The sequence below is a fragment of the Oncorhynchus keta genome, chromosome 25, assembly GCF_023373465.1.
Source record: "Oncorhynchus keta strain PuntledgeMale-10-30-2019 chromosome 25, Oket_V2, whole genome shotgun sequence".
Lineage (NCBI taxonomy): Eukaryota > Metazoa > Chordata > Actinopteri > Salmoniformes > Salmonidae > Oncorhynchus > Oncorhynchus keta.
In genome coordinates, this window is record NC_068445.1 from 20,260,013 (window position 1) to 20,284,323 (window position 24,311).

The 24,311-nt window shown below is 43.5% G+C and overlaps 3 protein-coding genes and 1 long non-coding RNA gene across 21 annotated transcripts in view; 2 read left to right on the top strand and 2 right to left on the bottom strand.

The window, feature by feature from the left end:
- LOC118358374 (smoothelin-like) overlaps nt 1-3,349 on the top strand; it is a 54,922-nt gene extending 51,573 nt beyond the window's left edge. For 13 of the 15 annotated variants that reach the window (XM_052478832.1, XM_052478830.1, XM_052478833.1 and 10 more), the window contains one exon: nt 954-3,349. In XM_052478832.1, the coding sequence (XP_052334792.1) occupies nt 954-1,113 (160 nt within the window). In that variant the 3' untranslated portion in view covers nt 1,114-3,349. The remainder of the gene's footprint in view (nt 1-953) is intronic. The other 2 variants (XM_052478831.1, XM_052478839.1) reach the window with 1 other exon arrangement.
- On the bottom strand, nt 3,270-7,731 carry selenom (selenoprotein M). The gene is made up of 5 exons (XM_035736143.2): nt 7,439-7,731; nt 6,063-6,098; nt 5,879-5,913; nt 4,702-4,780; nt 3,270-4,422 (listed from the first exon to the last, which is right to left on the bottom strand). The coding sequence occupies exons 1-5, from the start codon at nt 7,568-7,570 to the stop codon at nt 4,207-4,209; spliced, it is 498 nt and encodes a 165-aa protein (XP_035592036.1). The 5' UTR covers nt 7,571-7,731; the 3' UTR covers nt 3,270-4,206.
- LOC118358376 (inositol polyphosphate 5-phosphatase K-like) overlaps nt 4,804-24,311 on the top strand; it is a 46,929-nt gene continuing 27,421 nt past the window's right edge. For 2 of the 4 annotated variants that reach the window (XR_008078909.1, XM_035736142.2), the window contains exon 1: nt 4,804-5,083. Coding sequence is in view for 1 of the 4 variants with exons in the window: in XM_035736142.2 (XP_035592035.2) it covers nt 5,008-5,083 (76 nt within the window). In the remaining 3 variants the exon portion in view is untranslated. Of the gene's footprint in view, nt 5,084-5,823; nt 5,936-12,218; nt 12,546-24,311 lie in introns of those variants that run through there. The other 2 variants (XR_008078911.1, XR_008078910.1) reach the window with 2 other exon arrangements.
- LOC127911689 (uncharacterized) lies at nt 9,042-24,271 on the bottom strand. Its single transcript, XR_008078912.1, has 2 exons — nt 23,975-24,271; nt 9,042-9,785 (listed from the first exon to the last, which is right to left on the bottom strand). It is a non-coding gene; the product is annotated as an uncharacterized LOC127911689 (long non-coding RNA).

Sequence of the window (24,311 nt, forward strand, 5' to 3'; positions counted from 1 at the left end):
CAGTGAGTTATCCATTAATATAAACATGATCATTAACCTACAGGAAGTCATATGAAGTGGTAGGAAGTGTTGGAGTGTGTCATGGTAGAGGTCAGAGTGCAGTTTTCTCCATCCTGTGAGCCTGGTGCTGGGGTCCAGAGGCCCAAACATGGACTGTGAGTGTGTGACTGCACTCGGAGCCAGGCTCCAGCCAGGCAAAGGGCCAACCATCAGCACTCCCCATCTGCAGATCCACACTTTAAAAGGAGCTGCCACAACACTGGAGTGGAAACAGAGATTGGAAACAAAGTGGAGAGGAAAAAGAAATGTCAGACCTGTGGTGTGTGAAACGTGTGTATCATCTCCTCTCATTTAGTGACTTCAGAATAGTTTTCTACTTAAAGCCTGGTCAGTTTATAACAGCCATTGCTGAATTTAGCTCTTCAGAATCTAAAACATTAAAGGGGAAACTTAAGATTTTTACAGTGTTGACATTTGTCTCTCTTTGAGGGGCTAGGTTACCATCTGCTGTTTTAGTAGTTGTGCTCACTCGGTCTCCCACCTTGCAGCTGTTTCCCAGAGCTCTTGCTCCCCTGCTCTCCCAGCTGGGCAGCTCGCACTGTTTTAACAGTCAGTCAGCTGCAGTACTGTCAGTGATGAGTAGTTTGTCAAGTGTGCCACCCTTTGGTTATATGCATGCATTGCACATAGATTATTTTGTTTAGCTAATGGCAGATTGTTTGGAATGGTCTTTGTACATCTCCTAAATGTATGCCTATAATGCTTTTTTGAAACAAATTCTTTGTAGAGGAGCTCCCTCGTGTCTGGTTAGTTTGGGTGGATAAAAAAGCTGTTATGAGAGCAGTTTGTGGAGAGAACATTTTATCCTTACCATCACTCTGTATATCTTTCTCCATCTCCCCACCGCTCCCCCTCTCCCTTTCTCTGTCTCACCATATGTCTCCGTCCCCTAGGGAATGTGCCAACTGTATGCCCCTGTTGGAGGTAGAGGACATGATGATCATGGGGAGGAAGCCTGACTCCAAGTGTGTGTTCACCTATGTGCAGTCACTGGTCAATCACCTGCGCAGGCACGAGATGAAACTCGCCAAACTCCAGGGCACCAACCTCTGATCTGCTCACTGTACATCTTCCCCCATCGCACCCCTCTCCTGAGCCCTGGTCCTGAACACCACCCATGTCCCAAAAGACAGCAGCCCCGACTCTGAGTGAGGGGTGTTACTGATTTGCACATCTCTGATGGCCAACAGGGTGGGGAGTGTGTAGGTGTGATTATCCATCTTATGATTATCTATGTTGATCGTGGTGGCATGCCAGACAGATAAATTCCCTTCATCTGAACACATTTGTTTAGGCTGTGCGAACCTTCCCGTCTTAATAGAGCATCTTTAAGCTTTAATTGATATTTTATACTGATATTTAGTTGTACAGCCTATCAGTCACAAGGCAGTTCTATACATGGTTTGGAAGTCTGAAGATTTAGCACCAACAAAACCCTACATTAAATGTACATGATAGGAATTTTACTGTATTCCCTCACCCACATAAATGCCTACATTTTTTTAGTTTTCTGTTACAATTGCAAGATGTTACTCAAGCTGTTGGCGATGATGAAGAAAACAAATATGATATGAGGCATTGCTAATATTCCTTCAGTCCCCACTCTGGTACTGTTAAAGGTGTTACTAAATCTGCTAAACACATCTATTTGAATTGTTTTAAATAGTGCTTGGTATGGAGGGATGTTCATTATTATTTGATGGGTGCTTATATTTATCCTATTACACACACGTACAAGTATTTATTAATACGCATGTGTGAATTAGATTATTTTTTGCATATCACAACTCTCCCTAAGACATCCTCAAGAAAGTGGGATCGCGGCCAGGGTCTGGACCCTAGACCAATTAGGATTAAATGCCTTGCTCAAAGGATCAGACAGATTTTTCACCTTGTTGGCTCGAGGATTTGAACTACCGACCTTTCGGTTACAAACCCAACACTCTAACCCAGGGATGGGCAACTCTAGTCCTCAGGGGCCGGAGTGGTGTCACTTTTTCTCCATCCCTATCAAACACAGCTCATTAAACTAACTGCATTCTATACTGAAGATCATGATTAGTTGATTATTGGAGTCAGGTGTGTTTGCTGAAGCAAAAGTGTGAAACCAATCAGGCTCCCAAGGATTGGAGTTGTCCATCCTTACTCTAACCACTAAGCTAGCTGCCGCCCGATGTTATTCCGTAGCTGGCATTATGAAATTGGCGGATCCGTCTCTGCAGCACTAACATAGCAGGTGTAAAGAAACGCCTGAGAAGGTTCTACAGAAACCAGAATCATCTGGTTCAGGCTTTCTCTTCTCTGCTTTTCCCCTGAAAACCGTATGCTTCCAGGTTCTGCCGACCAACTGAAGGTGATGCAAAACCGATATCTGAATCTACAACTGAGGTTGAAGCCAGACTAGGTTGTGATTGTAGTTATGAAACTATAATTGAATATTTACATAATTTTGGTCTGTGGAGAAACACCAGTGTTGAAAAGTAGGTTCCAAGTTCCTCTCAGACAGGTAAAATCACACATTGGTGTTTCTAGATTATCACACCTTTTCTCCTTGTCCTTGCCGCTGTTCGCTACATTGGGGTTTAAAAAAAATCTTGTCATGGGGTTGTCACATTCACACTGCCAGCATCAGCCCACCCAACAAACACACAGCTCTTTAATTATGCTTGGGTAACATTTTTGTTGGTAGTCATACCATATGCTTTGAAGTTGTGTTTCATGAGTCCATCTATGAAAATGTTTGTACAGGCTATAGGTTATGGTAATGTCAGTATTTGTGGGCTCCCGAGTGGCGCAAGGCACTGCTTCTCAGCTCTAGAGGTGTCACTACAGACCCTGATCGATTCCAGGCTATATCACAACCAGCCGTGATTGGGAGTCCCATAGGGCAGCGCACAATTGGCCCAGCGTTGTCCGGGTTTAGCCGTCATTATAAATAAGAATTTGTTCTTAACTGACTTGCCTGGTTAAATAAACATTTGAATATGAAAGGGTTTGTTAGAGGCCAACCAATCAAATGTATTTATAAAGCCCTTCTTACATCAACTGACGTACAGAAACCCAGCCTAAAACCCCAAACAGCAAGCAATGCAGGTGTAGAAGCACGGCGGCTAGGAAAAAGTCACTGGAAAGGCCGGAACCTAGGGGAACCAGCCAACTTCCCTTCTCTAAATTCTTGGGCTCAGTTCATTATGACAGACAGGAGAATATTATTGATAAAGGCTGAATGTTCTTTATTGCCCATGTATATTTTCTGAATTCTAGCTAACTAAAAATGTTTTATGGTTTCTTTGTTGGTTTTAGAACTGGTTGATTTATTACACTGAGACTAGAGAAATGTACTAAATCTAAATGTTGTCACGTTTCGTAAACAGGTGTACACTAACAATGAAATGCTTACTTATGGGTCCTTTTCCAACAATGCAGAGTTAAGAAAATATGGTTACGATAATTTAATATTCCGCAACCAGAAAGATTCCACAAACTAGTTAATCCTGTACATACATGCTTGGACACATTCGTTGTGGTGTACAGAAACATTGAATTGACTGTCAATTAACAATTAAACCAATTTAAGAAACAGTGTGTCTTCTACTCTAACACTTTTTTTTCCTGTGTGTGTGTGCGCGCGCAATGGGAGTTTGATTTTAAGATGGACATTCTACAAATGGGACATCATACAAAAATATTGAAAGTTAAACTTTTTGTTTTACAATTGTCATCTCATCACTTGAATCCCCTTGTGTGCCTAAGCCCTACCCACCAGGACACGTTGCATCGGCCCCAAGCCAATCAGGAGATTTTACAGCCAGGGGCGTCATTCAGTTCCACAGCGGACAGGAAGTAATTAGACACACGAGAGAGATTATCAGAGGAGAGACCCCTTAAGACACTTGACACAGTGGTAAATCATACACATCACCTGAAATAAATGGACAGACAGAAGATAAATTGTGTAACCTTTTCTGATGCTACAGAGAGACAGTTACCCCAAGTGCTGAACCAGGATCTGCTTGTCCTGTGTTCTGATCCCAAATAATTATGTTATGAGCTACAGAAACAAACTGGTCATGGACCAGCACTGGAGGAGAGTAACCCTGTCTGTCCAGGTCCACACAGACTGCAGACTCTTTACTGCTGTGAGGATTACAGGTCAGAGTGGTTGGCCTCTGCGTCAGAATCTGAGGAAGCGTTGTCTGCGGAGGCTGAAGAGGAGGTGGTTGCTTTGAAGGGGCTGTCCTTGGCGGGGGAGAAGCGGAACTCCTCTGGGACCTGGTCCTCAGGCTGAGCCTTCTTGTAGAAGCCCAACTTCTCCAGCAGCTCGTTGATCTCAGAGCGGGTCATGTCAGACAGGGCAATCCGCTGAACAGGGCATATACATTTAGGTGAGATGCCTATCCTCACAAGAACTCTCTATTCTTCCACAAGCTGTAGCATGCACAGATGAGTTTGTCATACAATTTCTGTGCAGTAGTAGGCCCACCCTTTACATGCATGCATCTCTAGATAAGTAAGCCTGCAACATTTATGACCAATCTTTCATTAACCATTATAGTGCACTAGTGAGAGCCTACAGTAAATCATTAACACCAGAGATGTGTTAAAGGTACAGTAAAACGTCTGTTTCAGCAGCTCACTTACATCCAGCTCTTCGTAGTAGTGGTTGAGGAGGACAAGCTCGGGGTCAGCCCCAGGGATGTGCTTCATTACCAGGTTATGGCTGGGATGGCATAAGTCAAGGGTTACAAACAGAGTCAAACAAGGAAATGCAATGCAAACACAGTTGAGGGGTGTCTGACACCTCAGGCCAGGACAACTTCCTTCACGCACCAGTGCCCCTGCCTGCTGTCATCACACCAGCTAGTGAGGAAGTATGGTCATGTACAGCTTGGACTTTGTGCTCCAGCCTCCATTACATGACAGGGAAATGCATGAAGCACTTCAGTTATGAGATCACTTCAGGAAAGTCTTACATGCTGGAGCTGTGACTGCTTCAGGACAGAAAGCTATCTGCAGGGTAAAGGTATGGCTTTCTTTATGGCTATCAGCATATATATAAATAAATAGCTTTCAATTACTTGGTCAGATGACGAGTACAAATGTGTAGTAAGTTTAGCTGCTGTGTAACTTTGTTTTCGTTACTACATTTGGTAGCGCTTAACATCAAAGGGGCAATTGCTACATTCATTTTTGGACTTATAAATCAATTATATATCCACCACCAATTATATGTCCACATTTGATTCTTGAAGAATATAACTTAAATAAATTAGCTTAGTTCAACTGTCGTACCCCATCAGAACCCAAAATCGAAGCTTGTTTTAATACAATGTTTGTAAACAAACACTGTTTAGCCTCAAAACATGGTTAAAACTATCATTTTGATATCATGGATGGTCAATGGAGGGTACATTTGATTGGGAGTTTTTCCTAGCCACCGTGCTTTTACACCTGCATTGTTTGCTGTTTGGGGTTTTAGGCTGGGTTTCTGTACAGCACTTTGAGATATCAGCTGATGTACGAAGGGCTATATAAATAAATTTGATTTGATTTGATTTGATTGGTTACAGTTCTCTAGCCCCATCCCTCAGCTTTTTACCAGAACAGTGGTGAGGTTACCTCTTATTGTTTCAACTACGGATTGGCCCCTTACATAGTTTATAAAACAGTAAGGCTGTTAATGATTTATTCTGAGATGGTTAAATCAGTTAAACATTGTCAACCAGTGCATGGCTTCCACATCACGGCAGAGGACCTACCTACCACACATCGGCTATCACAACTCTGCACGTCTGCCATCACCAAAATGAAAGGATACTAAAGAGGAATGTCCTGGGTCACAAAGGCTTTGACCTGAGGGGTTGAAGAGTTGATGGTTAGTGTAACTCTGCTTTGTTGGGCAGGCAGTGATATTTCAGCATTTCATCAATTGCAAAATAACAATAATACTGTACATATACAGAGAGGACTGTTGATAACAATAGGCCTACTTAAGCGCTTACCTCTCTCAGCCTGTTCAGCTGTCATCCACCGCAAGACTGAGAAAAAGATTAAGCAGGATAGTGGTTATAAATCCCACCAGGACAGCAGGGCAGTGGGTGACTGACGGGGTATGATTCAGACCCAGGTGGTCCTCCTGACCCATTAGTACTGTAGGAGTCAGGACTATCACCAGATAAAGGGACTTATCGCACCATCTGGGCACAAGTGAAGCACTCACTGTCTGAAAAACATGTTGCCTCTTGTTGAGATACCATAGGCCTACACTATATTGTAGGCCCTATGCAAGAAAGAGTTCCAACTGGCGGCCGCGGATGGTTGAGCAAAAAATAGGCGATTTTATTTCCATTGTTGGACATAAAGGACTAAATCAGCTCCAAGTGATTTTAATTTGGGAAATCTGTTCCCAAGTATTCCCACGCATTATAGAGAGACATGATCGTCGTATACAATGTAAGAAAGGTTTCTAATTATTGTTAGTGAAATATATCTGTTTGGGCTTCTTGCGGTCAATTTGCAGTCTTATTTGTAATTATGTTATTATGGACCCCCAACCATCTGCTCAAGAAAAAAAGCCTTGGCTGAATCTAGTTGATGATCCCTGCCCTATGTAATGATATTTTGTTTAGCCCATGGGAGGGAGATGAGATGTGATTTGCACATCCATGGGTACATAGATATGTGGCCAAGCTTACAGCTCTGCTCTGAAATTCATTACTACCTGCTGATAGGTAGATATCCCACAGGTAAATGCCAACTTGACAACACATTTTTCACTCAAAGATCCTGGCAGGTGTGATGCACCCTGGATGATATGTTCTCACAATGAGAAGAATGTCTGAAAAGGGCATTGTTAGTCCACTGTAATTTGAGGTCTCATCTTGCAGCCACGTTGACGTAATTCACTGGCATTCTATTGTAACACAGAATGATTACAGAGAATAGCCTATCATTTAGTCCTATAAATGCCCATGAGTCTCAACCCATTAGAATAGTATAATGTGCAGTGGAATCACTATTGCAATTAATGTTATTTACCAAAATGTTTGATCAAAAGCCAATAACATGGATAGACACCCATAGAAGCAGATGCTAGGAGGGTTTAAACTTTTCATTCATTCATTTTCCTCCCAAAAATCTACGCATGCGCACATAGGACAACAGTTAAGCTACCCAATATTTCCCTCAAAACGAATCAAAATGTATTGAGCTATACGTGTATCCTATAATACCAAAACATGATCCATAATTATATCGACAAATATGTTTATAAAAGCCTGCTTCTTATTCATTATTATTATTGTTATCTTAGGCTACTTGAAGTAGCTTTGTTTACGAATCTAATTGCAATTGCGTTAATATTCTTACTCAAGCCTACCTCCACCTTCGCTTTTGCGAGACCATCCAGTTTCTTCAGATCTACATCATAGGCCGACACACAGTTAAGGAAGCTGACGAAAAAGAAGAACCACATAATTTCCTCTGATTGCAGCACTTTGGGGAGATTCATGCTTTTAGAGCAGACGGTCTTGGTCGTTCGTGTCGCTCACCTATTCTGCAAACCTATCGTTACTTACAGTAGGCTATACTTGAATAGCAAGATGTAGCAGGCTAGCGGCGGTGATGTTCAACTATGTCATCTCCGGACCCTATGCCACGTCAAACGCTTTTCTGCTGCCTTTGGAGAGGGCGGGGGAATGAACGAACTGCTTCTTAAAGGCGCAATCTGTAATAGTTTCTGCTGTTAAATTGTTCAATTAATGATTGCCATAGGGCTGGCTAGGCTAAAATATATACCTATAATTTTCAAGAATATCAATTTAGCAATTGTCGAACAGTTTCCCCATTCCTCATTTTTACAAACAAAAGTGTCAGGGTCAGACTGTTGAAATTACTGATTGTACCCTTAATAAAACAGAAGCTCGTTGGTAGATAAACAAGGTAGAGCTGGAAAACAGCCACCTCAGGTTGCACTGCACTGTGGCTACACTGCATGTGCCCTGGGATGAATTAGAAGAATGTGTTTCGCTAAATATGATCTTGACGTTTTCATTTTAGGTAATTGATTTGATTGATAAAGTTATTGATATTTGTTTCTATTATTAGACTACATTCTGATGATGTATTAATAACACAGCTACATCAGTAAACATGATCAATCTATAATACTAGTATTACGGTATTATACAAGTATTTCTAATACAATATCACAACATTATTATGGTAATTAACTCAGTGATTGTAGACGATAAAGTAGACTAGCATTCCTCAGAGGAAACAGCTGTGTAGACTAACTGCTTTTTGGTCTACTTTGTGACAGAACCTTTTTGACAGTTTATCTAATTTAGTGTCAGGACCATATAATTAGGAATTAGAATACTTAACAAACTGAATAGGATCTCTATGGTCAGGACACTGTCAAACAATCCTAATTCTAAATAATAAATGGTCTGACACAGGGAAATTTGTGCCCTTTAAATCTGCAGGTACTTGGTTAAATCCTTTATTTGGTCAGCCCTGAGGGAGGCAGTCAGACCCGTAAAGAATGTCCAATGGCAAGGGGAGGGGACGAGTTTCATGCAGTGACTTATTTCAGTACCCATGGCAACTAAGAGTATGTGAGCGGAGCAGAGAAAGGAGCGGAACGTGCCCAATTTGATTGAAGCGTTGATCGAGATTCCCAAAGGCTGGAGTCTCGGCCTTCTCGCCCGCTCCAATTGCGCTCACTTCACGAGCTCAGAGCATGCCCGCCCCAGCATGCATTTGTAGTCTACTTGTGTGCTGCTATAGCCCCTTGCTCTAGCTATTGTCATGGAGTTCGCTAAATATTTCCATAAAGAAATTGCTAAAACACACAGGTGCTAAATCAAGGTGACTGACAAAGACGAGGACCAAGAGCAAGAGAGGGAGTGCCGTGATGTAGTGCCCAGAACTAAAGAATCATTGTGGAATCTGAAAAGACACATATCCCAAAGGCATGATCAAATCAAATCAAATCAAATGTATTTACATAGCCCTTCGTACATCAGCTGATATCTCAAAGTGCTGTACAGAAACCCAGCCTAAAACCCCAAACAGCAAACAATGCAGGTGTAAAAGCACGGTGGCTAGGAAAAACTCCCTAGAAAGGCCAAAACCTAGGAAGAAACCTAGAGAGGAACCGGGCTATGTGGGGTGGCCAGTCCTCTTCTGGCTGTGCCGGGTAGAGATTATAACAGAACATGACCAAGATGTTCAAATGTTCATAAATGACCAGCATGGTCGAATAATAATAAGGCAGAACAGTTGAAACTGGAGCAGCAGCACAGTCAGGTGGACTGGGGACAGCAAGGAGCCATCATGTCAGGTAGTCCTGGGGCACGGTCCTAGGGCTCAGGTCCTCCGAGAGAGAGAAAGAAAGAGAGAATGAGAGAGCATATGTGGGGTGGCCAGTCCTCTTCTGGCTGTGCCGGGTGGAGATTATAACAGAACGTGACCAAGATGTTCAAATGTTCATAAATGACCAGCATGGTTGAATAATAGTAAGGCAGAACAGTTGAAACTGGAGCAGCAGCATGGCCAGGTGGACTGGGGACAGCAAGGAGTCATCATGTCAGGTAGTCCTGGGACATGGTCCTAGGGCCCAGGCCAGTTGAAACTGGAGCAGCAGCATGGCCAGGTGGACTGGGGACAGCAAGGAGTCATCATGTCAGGTAGTCCTGGGGCATGGTCCTAGGGCTCAGGTCCTCCGAGAGAGAGAAAGAAAGAGAGAAGGAGAGAATTAGAGAACGCACACTTAGATTCACACAGGACACCGAATAGGACAGGAGAAGTACTCCAGATATAACAAACTGACCCTAGCCCCCCGACACATAAACTACTGCAGCATAAATACTGGAGGCTGAGACAGGAGGGGTCAGGAGACACTGTGGCCCCATCCGAGGACACCCCGGACAGGGCCAAACAGGAAGGATATAACCCCACCCACTTTGCCAAAGCACAGCCCCCACACCACTAGAGGGATATCTTCAACCACCAACTTACCATCCTGAGACAAGGCCGAGTATAGCCCACAAAGATCTCCGCCACGGTACAACCCAAGGGGGGCAACCCAGACAGGCCGACCACAACAGTGAATCAATCCACCCAGGTGACGCACCCCCAGGGACGGCACGAGAGAGCCCCAGCAAGCCAGTGACTCAGCCCCCGTAACAGGGTTAGAGGCAGAGAATCCCAGTGGAGAGAGGGGAACCGGCCAGGCAGAGACAGCAAGGGCGGTTCGTTGCTCCAGAGCCTTTCCGTTCACCTTCCCACTCCTGGGCCAGACTACACTCAATCATATGACCCACTGAAGAGATGAGTCTTCAGTAAAGACTTAAAGGTTGAGACCGAGTTTGCGTCTCTGACATGGGTAGGCAGACCGTTCCATAAAAATGGAGCTCTATAGGAGAAAGCCCTGCCTCCAGCTGTTTGCTTAGAAATTCTAGGGACAATTAGGAGGCCTGCGTCTTGTGACCGTAGCGTACGTGTAGGTATGTACGGCAGGACCAAATCAGAGAGGTAGGTAGGAGCAAGCCCATGTAATGCTTTGTAGGTTAGCAGTAAAACCTTGAAATCAGCCCTTGCTTTGACAGGAAGCCAGTGTAGAGAGGCTAGCACTGGAGTAATATGATCAATTTTTTTGGTTCTAGTCAGGATTCTAGCAGCCGTATTTAGCACTAACTGAAGTTTATTTAGTGCTTTATCCGGGTAGCCGGAAAATAGAGCATTGCAGTAGTCTAACCGAGAAGTGACAAAAGCATGGATTAATTTTTCTGCATCATTTTTGGACAGAAAGTTTCTGATTTTTGCAATGTTACGTAGATGGAAAAAAGCTGTCCTCGAAATGGTCTTGATATGTTCTTCAAAAGAGAGATCAGGGTCCAGAGTAACGCCGAGGTCCTTCACAGTTTTATTTGAGACGACTGTACAACCATTAAGATTAATTGTCAGATTCAACAGAAGATCTCTTTGTTTCTTGGGACCTAGAACAAGCATCTCTGTTTTGTCCGAGTTTAATAGTAGAAAGTTTGCAGCCATCCACTTCCTTATGTCTGAAACACATGCTTCTAGCGAGGGCAATTTTGGGGCTTCACCATGTTTCATTGAAATGTACAGCTGTGTGTCATCCGCATAGCAGTGAAAGTTTACATTATGTTTTCGAATAACATCCCCAAGAGGTAAAATATATAGTGAAAACAATAGTGGTCCTAAAACAGAACCTTGAGGAACACCGAAATTTACAGTTGATGATGGTGTACTTACTACGTGCACATGCTAAAATAAATGAACTAGGCGGGTAGATCACTAAGTGTGTCATTGTAGCAAAGTATTTATAATCTAAAAATATAATATATTAAACGTTTCGTTCATTTTCGTTCTATTATCTATACAAAGGGCCATAATTGATTTGGCCCAATAGGCCACGTTCAAGGAGCTTTCCGTTTTGATTGGGTTACTTTGCCTAAAAACCTTTAGGCCTATACATATTTTGTTTTTAAAATGCATCTCTACCAAGAGTGGCCAAAAGGGTGTCCCAGTGGCTCTTGTTTCTAAGTGGATTCAAAAGCACTAATAAGTCATTATTCGTTTAATTTGCATTTAATTATAAGTAAGTCACCGCCACCAACACTGCTTCCCATTAGGTAGGTAGCCTATACCGGCGCCTGTGCGGGTATAGCATAGCTAGGGCACCCACGGATAGGACTGATTGTAATAAATGGTCAATATGAAGTATTGAGGCACATTTATTCTACTGTTAATGTTCATGAAAGATTAGAAAGCCGCGCAAAGATGCACGTTCAACCTCGCCAAATTGCGCGACATTGATCAACCTTCACAGTTCCATTTCTGTAAATGGCCAGTCCACAAATCTAACCACTGTGCGGCGGTAAAGCTCCAATATATATAGTCTACTGTAGGCTGTCTGCTCGCTGACACTGACAGTGTGGTCGAGGCGTAACTACTCATCATCAAAAGAACGTTGTGTATTCATAGAGTGGACGTTCGCGTACCGAACCGGACGAATGACACGTCGGTTTAATCGACGCAGCATTTGCATTCGCCGTGAAAAGGTTGTTTTATCATTCAGAAGCTAATAAGCGCAACGGGTGAATATGAATGTACGCCTCGTTTGTTTATGAAATGTATCTTCCTCCGGTGAACCTGAAAGCTCGAAGCACTTTACTTGGCAGCGTACCTGTCCTCCACTCTGACATCGCCAGTGTGGAACGCGCTTGGATGCCGATAGTTATATTTGAAGAACAGGCAGGTCTGATATTATAAAAGTATCGTAACAGGGAAAAGCTATTTAAACCTCATCCTCTGACAAGCCTTAAACACAATAATAGCCCAGAACTATTCATCCTCAGGAGAGGTAGGCGCCGAACAAGCATCAGACTATACTCAACTAACCAAGTCTTCATTCGGCGTCTGACAACATTTCATCTCTAATCTTTACTGAACAGGTGATGTAATTATGTAATAACATATTAACTACTGTACTTATTGTAAAGACATGTCGTTGCATGACGCTGCCAATGTAGGCGACCTGAGCGCAACACTGAATCGAATTCTGATCATCATTTCTGATGATTTTATGTATTTAATCTGGTGTCCTTTGATTGTCACAGAGTTATTACATTGAATCAACATGATCACAACAAGCAGTCAAAACAAAAGCTTGCCCACTTGGTGGTGACATGCAATCTGAGCAAACCCTGTCAGCGTTCTTGTTTACATAATCAAATCAAATGTATTGATAAAGCCCTTCTTACACCAGCTGATTATCAGTTTGACTTGTCTTACTCAGAAAAGCAGTGCAAAGCACCATGGGTTGTTGGTACAAATCATGTTATTCTAATATGAGTATGTATTATAGTGCTCCCATTGTATTTAACCATATGCCACTGTATGACAGCATGGCATCCATCCATACTCTGCTTCTCTATCATGTTACATTTTGCTCTGATTGAGTTACAGTCTCAGGAAGGGAAGAGAGAGGTTGGGGTTCAGATACAGGAATATAACCACTGAACACATGTGGGTAGATGAAAAGCCAGTAAGTAGTTTGCAGAGTGGTTGTATCATAATGAAAACCTCCTAGGGCATTGTTATGTCGAGTGGAAAACTCATTTGTGCAACTAGACTGGTGTTCCCCCATGCATTAGCGTTTGTATACATTTATACTCATTAACATGGCGTAACTCTTTTGATTGAAATAGGCACTAAACCCATATTCTGGTCATTATTTACGATCATGTTGTCACACACATTCAATGATGAAGACACACAGATGCCCTCTCTCTATCATTATCTCTTTAACACACACACACACACACATGCTCTGAGATGAGATCTGAGACTGAGACACCAAATTAAACCAACCTTTTTTCTCTCAGAATGGCCTTAAAATAGGAGCAGAATTAGGCCACACAAGCGACTGGCTTCATTCAGTCATTGGTTGATTGGATTCCTGAATAGATCCATTTACACATTTACATCTCTTCAGTCAGTCACTTAATTTAAAACATTAGTACCAATGGATGTTGTATACACAAGTTAACTTGCCAAGATATATGTGATATGCTAAAGCACATAAGACTGAAGATATGACCTCATCTCAGAATGGCTTTTTTTCATTCAGTTTGGTCTATATGGTCATTTCAACTATAGATTTTAGTTGGACATTTTTCCTCTCTGACAGAAAAACACATTGCAAACCCTGGTTATTGCAATTCTATTAGTTTGGCCTATGCTCTCTGTCATGATAAACTGGTGAACTCACAGAAATGTTTCACATTAGATGGATACAAAAATAAGTATTGACAACATATTGATGTAGTTTCCTGCAGACATAAGGTTCGTTTTGATGCTAAAAAATGGATACATTCACTATATTTTGAAGTGGTAATAACCCATTTATATGTCATTGATACATGTGTTGTTATAAGAGCATCATTTTTTTATATATATATCATAACTTCACAAAGGGATCTGCAATTCAAATAATCTATTTGCATTTCTATACCATGAATATGGTTATTGTACTGGATCTTATTGCTCTCAGACGTTTACACCCCTAGTGTCTCTTATCATCAGCCTGTTTGACTCCTTGGCTGGGTCCCTGAAGCTCCTGCCAATAGTTCTCAATCCTACAGGCCTCTCATGGTCTCATTCTGCAGCTCACAGACGGAACAACCCTCAGAAGATAGCGACTTAGGCAAAGAGTTTTTTTTTTCATTTGCCTAAAGAGAAAGAGATTCATTATATGAGTGTGTCCTAATTTCTGTTAAAACAGAACCCAAAGTATCTCCTGAGTGGTACAGTGGTACAGTGGGACAGTGGTCTAAGGCCTAAAGGCTGTGCCACTAGATATCCTGGTTCGAGTCCAGGCTCTGTCGCAGCAGGCTGTGACCGGGAGACCCATGGGGCGGCCCACAATTGGCCCAGCGTCGTCTGGGTTAGGGGAGGGTTTGGCTGGCAGGGAAGTTCCTGTCCCATTGCGCACCAACAACTGCTGTGGCGGTCGCCAGGTGTACGGTGCTTCCTCTGACACAATTGGTGCGCCTGGCTTCTGGGTTAAGTGGGCGTTGTGTCAAGAAGCAGTGCAGCTTGTCTGTGCTCTCGACCTTCGCTTCTCTCGAGCGGGAGTTGCAGCGATGGGACATGACTGTAACTACCAATTGGATGCCACAAAATTGGGGAGAAAAAGGGGTAGAATAATAAATCATGTTTAAAAAAATAAATATATATAACCCAAAATATTGTGCAATCATGCTCCTGTAACCACAGGCCCACCAGTTAAATTGTAGGCTGTTGGTCCCACAGTTCAGTCAGTGTCGAGATTATGAAGTCACCCCTCTTCGCACTCATCCACTCACACAAACCCAAAAGCATGTTGTGTTGTCGCATCCTCTGGCAAGGTCTTTTGAAGGGATTTCACATTTCTCATTAAAAAGATAGCAGCGGGCAGGACGGAACACTTGGGTATTTAATTGACTTTGCTTTGAGATTGCATAAGCCTTTAAATCGTCCAGATCCACGGGGCCTGTCTAATGTTCCAGTCATCCAAGCACAGCCGCCTTGTGTTCTGCCTCTACTGATTCTCCTTAATGACTGGAGCCCTTTTTTTCTATGTTGTTACTTTCTGTACAATTTGTTGGATTCCGTCAGGTTACTGGCTCAGACATGCTGCCTCTGCAGAGAGATAGTCGCCAAATACTATTACCCAGACGTGAATTGTCCTTCACTGTTAACATCATAAGGAAAGTCTTCTACTACCCTGTTCAGCCAAAGTATACCAGCTTCTCAAAGCCACCTGAGGAGGGTTTCATCCATCGCTGTTATAGAATACCTACTCACTTTCACTTTACAGTCATGTGGAATAATGTTGGTTCAGGACTGCATGCAGTGGTTCTATAGTAGTTAGACTAGTTAAGTGAGATCGGTAGAGCCTGCGGTCTTGTGACAAAGGAGGATACACTGTTTCCATGACGAGGTGATCCTTTGTATTTGAGGTTTCTGGAAACCGAGGTTCGGGATGTGGGGCTGGTGGGTGGGGGGGGGATTTCTTCTGGGTCCCAGTTGCTCTAGGACCTTAAAGAGGTCTGTCTACAATTGTGGCAGCAGCAGGACATAATTTGTATCCCTGTGAGGAGGGACATATGGCCCTGGAGCGCGGCAGAGCAAATCAGCACGCTCTTCAGCTGTAATTTAAACCATTAACATGGAAGATGTGGGCTGAATGTGATCAGTCTTAACAAGGCTGCCAGAGTCATTGATTTTAATGAAAATCTGCAGAGTGTAACGCTCCGGGTGTCGTGGGTGTGGAGTCAGACACAGGAAACAGAGAGTGCAATGCTGTGCTCTTTAATGCACAAACGCACCACAGGGTGCTCACAACCAAACGGCCCCAAACACGGGGGACGAAAATAGTACAACTGAACTACCAGCTTTGAGGCGGGAAGGATGGGAGTAGGTTCGGTGGACCCATCCTCCGTGTCGTAAAGGTGGGACAGTGCGTCAGCCTTTACGTTCTGGGAGCCTGGTCTATAAGACAATGTAAACCGGAACCGGGTGAAGAATATGGCCCACCTTGCCTGACGTGGGTTAAGTCTCCTAGCTGCCCGAATATACTCCAGATTCTGGTGGTCGGTCCAGATGAGAAAGGGGTGCTTAGCCCCCTCAAGCCAGTGTCTCCACACCTTCAGAGCTCTGACCACCGCTAGCAACTCCCTGTCCCCCACATCATAGTTACGCTCCGCTGGGCTGAGCTTCCTTGAGAAGAAAGCGCAGGGGCGGAGTTTTGGTGGCGTACCCGAGCGCTGTGATAGCACGGCACCCACCCCAGCCTCGGACGCGTCCACCTCCACTATGAATACTAGAGAGGGGTCCGGATGCGCCAACACGGGTGCATCAGTGAACAGCGCCTTCAACTTGTTGAAAGCTCCGTCCGCCTCTGCTGACCACTGTAACCGCACCGGGCCCCCCTTCAGCAGTGAGGTAATGGGAGCCGCTATCTGGCCAAAACCCCGGATAAACCTCCGGTAGTAGTTGGCAAGACCCAAAAACCGCTGCACCTCTTTTACCGTGTTCGGAGTCGGCCAATTACGCACGGCCCTAATGCGGTCACCCTCCATCACCACCCCCGAGGTGGAAATGCGATAACCCAGAAAGGAGACGGCTCGTTTAGAGAACACGCATTTCTCAGCCTTGACGTATAGGTCATGCTCCAACAGTCTACCAAGCACCTTGCGTACCAGAGACACATGCGCGGTGTGAGTGGCCGAGTAGATCAGAATGTCATCGATATAAACAACCACTCCCTGCCCGCACAGGTCCCTGAGAATCTCGTCTACAAAGGATTGGAAGACGGCTGGAGCATTCTTTAACCCATACGGCATGACAAGGTAATCATAGTGGCCCGATGTGGTACTAAATGCGGTTTTCCACTCGTCTCCCTTCCGAATACGCACCAGACTATACACGCTCCTGAGATCCAGTTTTGTGAAGAACTGCGCTCCATGAAATAATTCCACCGCCGTAGCGATGAGAGATAGAGGGTAACTATACCCCACTGTGATGGCGTTTAGACCTCTATAATCAATACACGGATGCAAACCTCCCTCCTTTTTCTTCACAAAAAAGAAACTTGAGGAGACGGGTGAGATGGAGGGCCGAATGTACCCCTGTCCCAGCGACTCCGTGACATATGTCTCCATCGCCAACGTCTCCTCTTGGGACAATGGGTACATGTGACTCTTGGGAAGCGCAGCGTTTACCTGGAGATCTATCGTACAATCCCTTCCCGGTCGATAAGGTGGTAATTTAGTCGCCAAATCGGCATACCCGGGGGGGGGGAATGCCCACCGTGGAACCCTGGTCTGGACTCTCCATCGACGTGGGACCGATGGAAACTCCCAAACACCTTCCAGAACACTCCTCTGACCACCCCTGGAGAACCCCCAGTCTCCACGAAATTTTAGGATTGTGCCGGGCCAGCCAGGGAATCCCTAGCACCACTGGAAACGCAGGCGAATCAATAATATAAAGACTGATACACTCCCTATGATTCGCCTGCGTTACCATGTCCAGTGGAACCGTGGTCTCCCTAATGGCCGGCTATCTAGGGAGTGCACAGGAAAAGGAGAATCTATTGGCACCAGCGGAACCCCTAATTTAAGGGCAAGTCCGCAATCCATAAAGTTCCCAGCTGCGCCTGAATCGACTAGCGCCCTATGCTTGGAAGAGGGGAAAAAGTGAAGGAAAAAGGTTAAGACAAACATGTGGCCAACAGGGGGTTCTGGGTGAGTTTGATGCTGACTCACTTGGGGTGATCGAGAAGCGTTCCGCCTGCCATCTCTACTCCCAGACGGACCCCCCCAGCACCAATCGGCCGTGTGTCCTCTCCGACCAGGGAAGGCCTCCTCCTCCGGTATCCCTCGGCACAGCCCCTCCCAACTCCATCGGAATGGGAGTGGAGGGGCTGGGTGGTGGAACACACAGGACCCTCTCCGAACGCCCGCGGGCAACCAGCAGATTGTCCAGTCGAATGGACATGTCAATCAGCTCATCCAGGGAAAGAGCGGTGTCCCGACACGCTAACTCCCTGCGGACGTCCTCCCGGAGACTACACCTGTAGTAATCAATAAGGGCCCTGTCGTTCCACCCAGATCCTGCTGCCAAGGTCCGGAACTCCAGTGCGTAATCCTGGGCGCTCCTCCTCTCCTGCCTGAGATGAAATAGTTGTTCTCCCACCGCTCTGCCTTCTGGAGGGTGATCAAACACGGCACGGAAGCGGTGGGAAAACTCTGGGTAGTGCTCCCGCGCTGAGTCTGGGCCATTCCAGACTGCATTCGCCCACTCCAGAGCACGACCCGTGAGGCAGGAGATGAGGACACTCACCCTCTCTGCTCCCGAGGGAGTGGGTCTGACGGTGGCCAGGTATAGCTCCAGTTGGAGTAAAAACCCCTGGCAACCTGCCGCCGCTCCATCCCCGGGAGCGTCAGACGGAGGGTGCTGGAGTCGGGAAATGGGGAGTCTGGAGCCGGGGGTGCCGAAGGTGGAGAGAGGAGACCACTCCTCTCCCATCGGTCCATTCTCTCCATCACTTGATCCATCGCCGATCCGACCCGATGGAGGACGGTGGTGTGGTGGAGAAACCGTTCCTCCATCGATGGGAGATGGTTGGCTGCTGCTCCTGCTGACTCCATTCAATTTAGGTGTGGGATTCTGTATCGCTCCGGGTGTCGTGGGTGTGGAGTCAGACGCAGGAAACAGAGAGTGCAATGCAGTGCTCTTTAATGCACAAACGCACCACAGGGTGCTCACAACCAAACGTCCCCAAACTCGGGGGACGAAAATAGTACAACTGAAATACACGACCAGGAACAAACACGTTCCTCTACTACAGAATCCCGCACAAAAAAGGCGGGCCTGCTGTCTAATAAAGCCCAACTAATGACTCACTAACAGGTGCTAACAATAAACATACAAGGAGGGGGAGGAAAGACAATCAGTGGCAGCTAATAGGCCGGTGACGACGACCGCCGAGCGCCACCCGACCGGGAAGGGAAGCCACCCTCAGTCGGACTCGTGACACAGAGAAGACCACCACTGTTCAGGATATCATCTATATTGTTTTGGTTTATGTTATGATAGGCTACATCAGAACGCATATAGGAAATATTAAGAATAACCTTGAATAGAATGAAATACAGTATTGCATTATTTAAATTATGTATCTGAGCATGAAGCTTTGGTTATGACTGGTATTGTAGGTGCCATTTGTTTTTGCTATTTTTCTACAGCCTATATACTTCTGTTTCTACTTTTTAGAGCTGTATGTATTATTGTGTGTTTGCTGTAAGGACTGCCTCTCTTATGCTCCTACTGTCCCTCTTGCTCTCTCAGGGGGGTGCATGTAAACATCATGACAGATTTGCTATTATCAAATCATTCCGCTATTTCTCCCTGTAGAACGTGTTTGCAATGAGAAGTGGTTGCTGTCAGTCAGTGTAGTCTGTCTATTCAGGCCCATGTGTAGTTCTCAGGGAAGACATGTAGCTACAGTAGATAGCTAACCTTGTCCTGCTCATAATATAGTGTGCACTCTCCTTTCCCTTACACTAGCAGTTGTTAGTCAGTCAGTGTGTTTCCTTTTACCTAAATAATGATCTTATTATAATATTTTCCTGCTTTTTGTATTGCTCACTACCAGTCCTACTACCTCCTCTATCCTCCCTTTCTAGTTATCCAGTAATTCTGTCCAGACCTCATCCCCCCATCACTCCATTGGCTGCTGATACTGTAGTTTCTCTAGCTGTATGTGACAGCGGCCATCGGGACTGTGACACATTGACGTCACAGATAGCGACTGTGAGGAGGTTGGCTGAGAGGCACAATACAAGTGCACAGCACCAGTGTCACCTCAGAGTGTAGAGAGATAGAGAGGCAGAGAGTGAGCGTAGCCATCATTTTAGGTATAGAATTAGATAGACAGGCAGAGTTAAATAGAGTGAATAGAAAATTACAGGGAAGAGGCAAAATATAGGAGAATAAATGAGAGGGGAACAGTGTGTGTGAGATGGAGACGAACAATGGCGGGAAAGGCTAAGGAGACGATGGAGAGAAAAAGGAGATAAGGAGTGGAAGTGAAGGGGATTATGTCATGGAGAATGAGATAAAACCAGAGAGAGACAATGTGTACAAATAGGAAAGGAACAAACATGATATAGGCTACTGTGTATGGTTGAGAGACATAGGATGATATAGTCTAGCCTGCCTGACTCTCATACCCAGTCAGCGCTGCTCGTTTTGTACCCACCCTCTCCCACGTGCGCCGTATCACCAGCCACCCTCCTCCTCATTCCTCTACAAAAACACCATATATGGACTATAGACATGTGTCCAGGGACCAGGCTATTGGTCCACATAAACACCACCATGTTACCATGAATGTACAGCTCAGCGGGACATGTCACGTGAATTGGATTGACCTTCAAGGAGCTGTAGCTCTCATATCTGCTCTCTTCTAGAGGTAACGACTCTGGCTCCAGAATGTCATGTGACTTATTGTGAGACCAGATAAGAATTTTTGTATGTTTTTGGTTTAAGAGTCTTGTAAAATATTAGTGGATGATAAAGATCTAGCCGCTTTGTTTTCACACCATCCCTTCTTGTTTTCCTGTCTTGTTTTTGATAATTTGCCTACAGTTAAGATCTGGACTTATCTTACTATAACACTGCACTGCCATTTGCTCTGTGATATAGATACGGTATGGTGTCTGTACTTTCAGAAAGACCTTATAGAGGGTGAGTGAATGTCGTGTTGGATGGATGCCCACTGGTCTTGGGAGTCAAGAGGGGCCTCCTTTTTTCTCCTCTGAGAGAGATGGCGTCTCTCCTCCAGCCAGGCATCTCTCCTCATGTCTCTGTCTCCTGACCCCTGTGGTTGAGTGATGGAAATGGGAAGGGGGCCCAGACTGGCCCTGAGTCATGTCTCCCAGCCCCATGGTCACTCACAGGCCAGAGGCTGCATCATACTACACGTTAGAGGTCTTCACGGTTCCAAAAACCTGGACCCATTCTGAAAAAGATTTGTAGCTTTCCCACACAACCCGATATGCATAATATATATTTTTTAAACGGACACCCGTTCAGAATGTAGCTGAGGACAATGGACCCGAGGAGGACCTGTTCAGATAGAAAGATAGAAAGAAACCTCAGACTGAGCACTGCCAGTGCCATCAATAAACAAGTGATATTGATCTTTAAAAATTGCCTATAACAAATTACTAAAAATTATTTGTTGTGTTTCAATGTGTAGCATATTCAAAGGTTTATAGCCTGGTGTTTTATTGTTTTTTTTACTTTTCTAAAGCAATAATTCAGATTTGAGCACTAAATGCATCAGGGCACTACATGCAGATAGGCTATGGCATCTCCACTCTACACTATATTTATATATTTTATAAATATAATGCTTAGGCGTCTCCACTCTACACTATATTTATATATTTTATAAATATAATGCTTAGGCGTCTCCACTCTACACTATATTTATATATTTTATAAATATAATGCTTAGGCGTCTCCACTCTACACTATATTTATATATTTTATAAATATAATGCTTAGGCGTCTCCACTCTACAGTATATTTATATATTTTATAAATATAATGCTTAGGCGTCTCCACTCTACAGTATATTTATATATTTTATAAATATAATGCTTAGGGGTCTCCACTCTACAGTATATTTATATATTTTATAAATATAATGCTTAGGCGTCTCCACTCTACACTATATTTATATATTTTATAAATATAATGCTTAGGCGTCTCCACTCTACACTATATTTATATATTTTATAGATATAATGCTTAGGCGTCTCCACTCTACAGTATATTTATATATTTTATAAATATAATGCTTAGGCGTCTCCACTCTACAGTATATTTATATATTTTATAGATATAATGCTTAGGCGTCTCCACTCTACAGTATATTTATATATTTTATAGATATAATGCTTAGGCGTCTCCACTCTACAGTATATTTATATATTTTATAAATATAATGCTTAGGCGTCTCCACTCTACACTATATTTATATATTTTATAGATATAATGCTTAGGCGTCTCCACTCTACAGTATATTTATATATTTTATAAATATAATGCTTAGGCGTCTCCACTCTACACTATATTTATATATTTTATAAATATAATGCTTAGGCGTCTCCACTCTACAGTATATTTATATATTTTATAAATATAATGCTTAGGCGTCTCCACTCTACACTATATTTATATATTTTATAAATATAATGCTTAGGCGTCTCCACTCTACAGTATATTTATATATTTTATAAATATAATGCTTAGGCGTCTCCACTCTACAGTATATTTATATATTTTATAAATATAATGCTTAGGCGTCTCCACTCTACACTATATTTATATATTTTATAAATATAATGCTTAGGGTCTCCACTCTAAACTATATTTATATATTTTATAAATATAAAGCTTAGGCATCTCCACTCTACAGTATATTTATATATTTTATAAATATAAAGCTTAGGCATCTCCACTCTACAGTATATTTATATATTTTATAAATATAAAGCTTAGGCATCTCCACTCTACAGTATATTCTCTGCTGTAGCGAAACATAATAATAGCTACACCACACCAAACCTTCCCAAAAGTTTCTTACTTTTATTAGAGTAATACCAAATGTCAGTCAAGTCATTATTTATAGGCCTACCGGTAATTCCATTATTTTGCGGCAAACAGAACATTATAGTTGGAACTTCATTTGACCATAGAAAATGGCTCAATGGAATAAAACAAAACACATATTTAAACTGAACAGATTTAAACATTCACGAAAGTTTTGCAGTTTTGAACAGGCTTGTATTGCAGCAATTGCCAACAAAGGCGAGTTCCTACCGTAGGCCTACCCAACAAATGACAGCAATATACTTTCTTTTTTTTTACAACAGGCCTACTTTTAACCTATCTTAAACTAAATACGGAGCATAAAATTAAAAATACTGTTCCAACTTAATTTAGCCAACAAAAATCTCTCAACAAAATGAAACAAAACACTCTTAGCATATTTAAAGAACTGGTTACGTTCTTAAATAGGTCTAAACTAATAATAATGATACACAATAATAATAATAATGATAAAACAAATTATAATAAATACGAAAATAAATAAAAGTTTGAAAATTGCATCAAACCTTAATAGCGGGTTGCACACAGTCCATTTGGCCACGCCAACATTCTTCTCACAGCGGACATTCCCCTTGTTGACTTCTTTCCACTATACACTTTCTTCACTAACTTTTGTTTTACTTCAATGAAAAAGGCCTCCATTTTCGCAATCAACAGTAGCCTAGGCCAAGCCTCCTTTCACTCGCTCGCCCTCCTCAGCAGCAGGCGCACCTGAGGTGAGTGGCCGGAACCAGTTTCAGGTGGGCATAAGCTATACAGTACGTTTTATTTATTTGCAATTGGCTGACCCAGATAACAAACTTGCATAGTTCTCATTACCTCACACATTAAATTAACAGGTCCAATCGGGTCTAGTCGGTAAATCAATTTTGATTGCACATACCCGAGACCCGTGGCAATTATATCAGACCTGATCCAGATCCGAGACAAAAGTAAGAATTTAGGACTCAGATCTCACCTGTGAAGACCTCTACTACAAGTGTCCTCTAGGGTTCTCTTTCCGTCTTTATCTCTCCCTTTCTCTCTCTATTTCTCTCTCCCTTTCTCTCTGTTGTCATTACCATTCTATCAGGTTGTATTGCTGCAGACCCTACAGCGGTTTCCGTCGTTTGTGTCTAGCAGGTGTTCTGAGCTGATATGAACTTACTCTGTGTTTCCGTGGTTACCGGAGGAATGGCAGGCGAGGTGGCTTCTGTACAAAGAGAGCTGCTGAGATAAGCGGTACATCGCCGTGTTCTCCTCACTCAATTTCTGAGTTGGTCCAAGAGCTGTGAGAGGTGTAAAGTGTAGGAAGGCATAAGTATGAACTATTGCCCCCTCCTTTTCTCTCTCTCTCTCTCTCTCTCTCTCTCTCTCTCTCTCTCTCTCTCTCTCTCACACTTTCTTCCTTTCTCTCTCTCTCTCTCTCTCTCTCTCTCTCTCTCTCTCTCTCTCTCTCTCTCTCTCTCTCTCTCTCTTTCTTCCTTCCATTCTCTCTCTCTCTC